General features: G+C 43.7%; 1 protein-coding gene across 1 annotated transcript; it reads right to left on the bottom strand.

The window, feature by feature from the left end:
• Positions 1-4,883: 4,883 nt before the first annotated feature.
• On the bottom strand, positions 4,884-5,671 carry LOC141072526 (oocyte zinc finger protein XlCOF29-like). The gene is made up of 3 exons (XM_073559799.1): positions 5,493-5,671; positions 5,238-5,387; positions 4,884-5,108 (listed from the first exon to the last, which is right to left on the bottom strand). Exons 2-3 carry the CDS (start codon positions 5,313-5,315, stop codon positions 4,884-4,886), a joined length of 303 nt encoding a protein of 100 aa, XP_073415900.1. The 5' UTR covers positions 5,316-5,387; positions 5,493-5,671.
• Between the last annotated feature and the right edge of the window lie 1,470 nt (positions 5,672-7,141).

Consider the following 7,141-nt stretch of genomic DNA (forward strand, 5'->3'; position numbering starts at 1 on the left):
GGGGTGCGTTTACACGGTTCCGCGTGCGGTAAAATTGATAAAGAGGTTTTATTCTTCGGGTCAGTACGGTTACAGCGATACCTCATTTAGGTCGTTTTTTTATGTTTTTGTCGGTTTTATGCAATGAAAACTATTTTATATAAAAAATAATTATTTTTGCATCGCTTTATTCAGCGAGCTATAACTTTTTTATTTTTTCGCTGATGATGCTGTGTGGCAGCTCGTTTTTTGCGGGACAAGATGACGTTTTCAGCGGTACCATGGATATTTATATGCGTCTTTTTGATCGCGCGTTATTACACTTTTTGTTTGGCGGTATGATAATAAATCATTATTTTTTGCTTCGTTTTTTATTTATATTTTTTAAGGGGTTCGCTAAAGGGGTTAACTAATGGGACAGTTTTATAGGGCGGGTCGTTACGGACGCGGCGATACCTAATATGTGTACTTTTATTGTTTTTTTTTTTATTATTTCCAAAAAATGGATTTATTGGGGGAATATTTTTTTTTTTTTTTCTATTTGGCGATTTTTTTAAAATTATTTTTACACTTTTTTTTTATTTTTTTTTTTACTTTATTAAATAGTCCCAGGTGGGACATCACTGTCCTGTGACAGATCGCTGATCTGTCACATCACAGATCACTGTGACAGATCAGCAATCTGTCACAGGCATTGAAGAAGACTTCCTCATGCCTGCGCTTTGCAGGCACTGAGGAAGCCAGCTTCCTCAGGCCCCCGAAGGCCCACGTCGCCATCTTGGATTCGGGGGCCTGGAGGAAAGGAGCCCCTCGCAGCAGCGCTGCACATTGCGCTGCCGTGGGGGGCTCAGGGAAGCACGGAGGGAGCCCCCTCCCTGCCGATGCTTCCCTTTAACCCCCGGTACACCGCGATCGTGTTTGATCGCGGTGTGCAAGGGGTTAACGTGTCGGGGGCGGTCCGTGACCACCCCTGACACATTGTGCCGGGTGTCAGCTGTGATAATCAGTTGACACCCGGCCGCGATTAGCGGCGCTCACCAGGTGGGCGCCGCTGATCGCGGTAGACGTACTATCCCGTCCACGGTCATACTGGCCCGGGTACCGTGGACGGGATAGTACGTCGGATGTCAGGAAGGGGTTAAAGGGAACCTGTCAGCAGGATTGTGCTCAGTAACCTACAGACACTGTCAGGTCAGCGCCGTTATACTGATTACAATGATACCTGGTGATGAAATCCGTCTTGTGGTTGTTATTTAATCTGTATTTGTAGTTTTCAGTAATGAGATTCTCGTGCTCTGGGGCGGGGCTGTGGGCGGGGCTTTATGTGGTGCTCTGATTACATATTCCTCTGTATTGGCCTATGACAGGTCGCTGATCCCTCACTGACCTGCCCCCCATTTTTATGTAATGCATATAATAGCGATGAAAACATAGCTAGAATCAAAGGTAGATATAACAATCATATTTCTTGATTAGATATACTCTCCATGAATCATGAAACGCAATAATGAACCTTTGGGAGCTTAGATCCCTAGAACAGAGTCAAAAGAAGGTGTGTGTATAAGTAAAGTCACAACTTCCATCTTATCCCTGCTTATCAAAAAAAGTATGACAAAGCCTTTATTTAAATCCACCAAAACAGGGCATATAAATATACATATAAAATGCTCCACACCTTATGTACAAAAGCTAATAAAATCAGGCGGACAGCAACACAACCATGGTGCGGCCACACAGGCATGAGGTAATTAAGACAGAGAGCAACACGATGTGATAGAAACCTAAGAGGACTATTACATGTGCGAAGCTCCCTTAGGCTACTTTCACACATCAGTTTTTCGCCGTCAGGCGCAATCCGGCGTCGTGCCGGAGCGCCGGATCCGGCAAATGTTATGTAAAACCGGATGTGTGAAAGATGCCTTAATCACACATGAACATGAAAAGAGGCGTTTAGAAAGACAATCAAACCGCAAATGTACATTCAGCAAATAAACACTGGCAAATATAGGAATACGTATGCACACCACATATTGCCAAAGTGAGAGTATCGTTCCTTATTATATTACCATAGACACATGTATTGCGGAGAGAAAAAAAACAGTAACAAAATATGAAAGCCAATGCTCACATGAGATTGAACCAAACCCTCTTACCCATGTTCAAAGATGCCTGTGCGCCACGCCAAGGCCCCGACGCACGTTTCGCTCTCGCTCCCTTATTTTTGATAATCTATAGATGACTATTGTGAGGGTTAGAAAAAAAATTACAGCCAGCAAAACGTCACCAGTGGTGGCGGCGCCTGCACAGAAGCACCTATAATAAGTAAGAGATAGGTGCTACTGGACAGGCGCCGCAGGTGTCATTTTGCTGGATGTAAATTATTTTTTCTAAGCCTCACAATAGCCACAAAATTATAGGCATTATCAACAATACTATCAATGCTATTATATGCATTATGTAATAATGGGGGCAGGTCAGTGAGGGGTCAGCGACCTGTCATAAGCCAATACAGTTGAATATGTAATCAGAGCACCACATAAAGCCCCGCCCACAGGCCTCCCACAGCCCCACCCCAGAGCACGAGAATGTCATTAACTGAAAACTACAAATACAGATTAAACAACAACCACAAGACGGATTTCATCACCAGGTATCAATGTAATCAGTATAACGGCGCTGACCTGACAGTGTCTGGAGGTTACTGAGCACAATCCTGCTGACAGGTTCACCTTAAATTTAGACATTAGGCATTTGGAAGAGGCAATGGAGAGATTCTTTTCAAGACTATCAGGGAGTTACAGGCTCACATAAGTGAGGCCGGCCGATCCCGCCACAAAATATCATACAGAATAGAGAGTCAAGGGTTCAGTGCACACTCATAAGATGTATAATGCAGAATTTCATTTATTACAGTCCAAAATACTGGTCTTCTAAATGAGCAGTAGTCATAAACATAGCAACCAAGGTTGTAAAAAGCGACAACAGCTACATCAGACATTTCGCCCCTCCCGGGTCTTACTCACTGAATCACTAACAGAAAAGAATAAAATGTAAATACAACGAAACAGACAAAACTGTAAGTACGAACAAAAGAATAAGTAACATAAAAGGTAAGACCCGCTCATTTGTAAGAGCAGCTTTTTTTGGACTGTAATAAATGAAATTCTGCATTGTAAATTATATGAGTGCGCGGTAAAGCCTTGACTCTCTTTTATTTGGGACTTCTCAGTCCGTTACACCAGCACCTCCCCTATTAGACTGTGTGCGCCCCAATACTATACCTCTACCATCATACAGAATGAACAGGTAAAAAAGACATAATTTATTACTCTATGTAACATCCCCAACAACAACGTAAATATGAAGGGAGAACTCCATCACTAAAACAGGGTTGCCCTCATTTATGGTGGATCATTGGAGCCACTGTGAGTCCTGACCAGAAGAGTAGAGAAAGTATTAGCGCCCCCATTTCAGGAGAGATTGTGCAGTAATCTGAATTCCTTAGGATCAAAAACAATGTAATTTATGACGAGGAGTGAATCCATGACACCAGGACTGGAGCCAACACATCTCCTGCAGGCGGGAATAAATGTATATTACAGCCCTCAGCCACGCACAGCTTAGAGATCTATCATGGCACAGGTGGAATGTTTGTCCTGTAGATTATCACAATCCTCCTTGAAGTTAGTTGGCTTTAATACAAATTGAAAAGTCAGGATAAAGGGAAACTCTGCTGTTATTGGACAGAAATCCACACTTGGCCTCACTGCACATTTACTGTTGTCACTCATAAAAGGGAAGTTTGGCCAGAAAGACTGGACCTGGTCTTGTAGGGACCATGAGACATTCAGCAGCACAGAAGGGAGAGAGGATTCATCCGATAAGATCTCAGGGATCTAGGAAGCCAACAGCATCATTACCCTCCGCTTTCTCTTACAGGCCCAGCATAAGATTTTTCTTCAAGTGATTTTCTATCTTGTCAGCACATTCTACGTACGCTGTCATTTGGCTTTATAGTTACAGATCTGGGCAGGTAACGGTCAGTGTCTTGTAATACTACGGGGTAGGTGGATCTACCAGGTGGGAAGTTCTATAGAAAAGGGCTTTCAATGCCCAAAGTCATTTGAACAGTTTTGGGTGGAGGAGAATGTTGTGGTCTAGAGGCAAAATGGTGATCATGGTAATACGGCCGGACTACACCACCGATAAAGCAGCCACAGCCGGTGACTGAGAGGAATCTGTGACTTCTCTGCATTCAGTGGTTACTACTCACCTGGGTAGTCATATGTGGGAATCTCCTCTTTACACCACTCTTCATCTCTCACATATGTCTCTGTAGTATTAATATGGGTCAGATCTTCACCCTGAAACAAATATTGTAAAAGTCACAGACAGATGGAGAAGTCCCATCTATGATCAGCTCTAATCCTGCCATCTCCACCGTTCTCATTACACAAGTATAAAACATATAATACTGGTGGATAAAACAAGACTGAGCACAAGACCTTCACAGCCGTCTACACATCATAGGGGAGATCTCCTGACACCTTCTCTCCATCTACCTGATGATCCTGAGGAGCACTGGGATCTTCTTGGTTACAGTCCTGTGGAAGAAGAGGACGGGGACATCTCTCTGGTGTTGTCCTCTTACTGGATAGATCTGGAGGAAACACATACAGGGACTGAATTCATTCTCTACATACAGATAGTTATAGGCCGTGTATATTTAGTCCTGTCTATTACCTGGAGATGTGAGGGGCTGGGGAACCTCCATTATGACGTTCTTGTACAGATCTCTGTGTCCTTCTAAATACTCCCACTCCTCCATGGAGAAATAGACAGCGACATCCTGACACCTTATAGGAACCTGACACATACAATGATACCGTCATCCCCCGATCCCTTCATAGTGTTACTGTATAATGTCCCAGCATTCCCAGCAGTGTCACGTCTCCAGTCAGCAGCTCAATCATCTTGTAGATGAGTTCTAGGATCTTCTGGTCATTGATCTCCTCATGGATCAGGGGGTGAGGTGGAGGCCCCGTGATTGGGCTCAGGGGTCTTCCCCATCCCTCAGACACAGGGTCCTGACAGCGATCACTAGAGGTCTTCTTCACCACTGTGTAATCCTGGTTATGGAGAGACACATTAAAAAATCTCACTACAGACATTTCCAGAGTCCTCACCTCTCCAGTTCTGTCCATCTGTTATTCCCATAGATAAGAATGATGGAATGTGACGTCATCAGAATCTCTCACCTCTCCAGTGAGACGGAAGAGGATCTCTAGGGTGAGGTGTAACATCCTCTCCGCCATCTTGTCTCTGTCCATATCCATCCTTGATGGGTAAATCAGGAAAATTCTCTTCTGTAGAAGATCTTCACTGAGAGGATCCGATATTGTAGAGACCTGAATGAGAAGAAGATGATCCGATGTAACACCATAAGAATCCTGTGTAATAATACAATTACTGGAGATAATAAGGGAAACATATGAGGAGATTTATTATCTTACAGGGTTTAGTTTTCTTCCCTGACATCTACTAATAAAACCTATATATTTAGGCCACAGACAACAAGCAGTTTCCTCCTCGGAGTCGGCAGCTGAATACGTTCCTCATAGACTCATCTTCCATAACGCTAATTCTCGTCTCATTACCGACACTGGAATCGGCATTAGCAATACTGCAGGAGATATTCATTACACGCGACATGAGAAATAACTCCTTCATGATGAGGACGACATCTTCATCTCCTACTACGGCTCTAGAGACAGATTTGGCCAGAGTCGGTCACTGCCTCCATCCCCACCGGCCGTCTATATGAAGGTTTCCCGTCTTCCCCGCACTGGAATCTTCTATCACGTTAGATCTCAGCTCTGAGTCATACACAGAAGTTCGAGGCTTTTAGAAAAGATTTTTAGTTTCCACAAACACAACAGACAGAAATGATCTGATCCCAAAGTCTCCATGTACAGTGATTTATGGGGATTATTTCTGCCTTAGTCTTTCCTATATTACAAGAAAAACTCCAGAGAAAGCCGATATTAACCCCTTTCCTACATTAGACGTACTATTCCGTCCATGTGACCTGGGACCTAAGTCCCAAGGACGGAATAGTACGTCTAGCGCGATCAGCTGCGCTCACGGGGGGAATGCAGCTGATCGTGGCCGGGTGTCAGCTGATTATCACAGCTTACACCCGACACTATGTGTCAGGGGCGGTCACGGACCGCCCCCGACACGTTAACTCCTGGCACACTGCGATCAAACACGATCGCAGTGTACCGGGGGTTTAGGGAAGCATCGGCAAGGAGGAGGCTCCCTCCGTGCTTCCCTGAGACCCCCACAGCAGCGCGATGTGCAGCACTGCTGCGGGGGTCTCCTTCCCTGCAGGTCCCCAAATCCAAAATGGAGGCGGGGGCCTTCGGGGGCCTGCAGGGAGGCGGCTTCCTCATGGCTGCAAAGCGACAGCATGAGGAAGCCTGCAGCACTGCCTGTGACAGATCGCTGATCTCTCACAGCGATCTGTCACATGACAGTTATGTCCCCCCTGGGACAATGTAATAAAGTTAAAAAAAAAAGTGTAAAAATAATTTATAAAAAAATCGCTAAATAAATTTAAAATATATATATATTCCCTAATAAATTCATTTTTTGAAAGAAAAATAAATAAAAGTACACATATTTGGTATCGCTGCATCCATAACGATCCGCCCTATAAAACTGTCCCACTAATTAACCCCTTTATTGAACCTCTTAAAAAATAAAAAATGAAGCAAAAAATAATGCTTTATCATCATACTGCCGAACAAAAAGTGAAATAACGCGCGATCAAAAAGACGGATATAAATAACCATGGTACCGCTGAAAACGTCATCTTGTCCCGCAAAAAACGAGCCGCAATACAGCATCATCAGCGAAAAAATAAAAAAGTTATAGCTCGCAGAATAATTATTTTTTATATAAAATTGTTTTCAGTGCATAAAAGCGCCAAAACATAAAAAAAGACATAAATGAGGAATCGCTGTAACCGTACTGACCCGAGGAATAAAACTGCTTTATCAATTTTACCACACGCGGAACGGTGTAAACGCACCCCCCAAAAGAAATTCATGAAACGCTGGTTTTTATTCATTCTGCGTCCCAAAAATCGGAATAAAAA

The sequence above is a fragment of the Dendrobates tinctorius genome, unplaced genomic scaffold (assembly GCF_039654945.1).
Source record: "Dendrobates tinctorius isolate UK_male_01 unplaced genomic scaffold, ASM3965494v1 ptg000274l, whole genome shotgun sequence".
NCBI classification, from domain to species: Eukaryota; Metazoa; Chordata; class Amphibia; order Anura; family Dendrobatidae; genus Dendrobates; species Dendrobates tinctorius.

Coding starts and splice junctions, on each gene's coding strand:
- LOC141072526 (XM_073559799.1), bottom strand. CDS start 5,315: ATGGATATGGACAGAGACAAGATGGCGGAGAGGATGTTACACCTCACC. Junction 5,109..5,237: donor TCTTCCGTCTCACTGGAGAG/GTGAGAGATTCT, acceptor CTCCATAACCAG/GATTACACAGTGGTGAAGAA.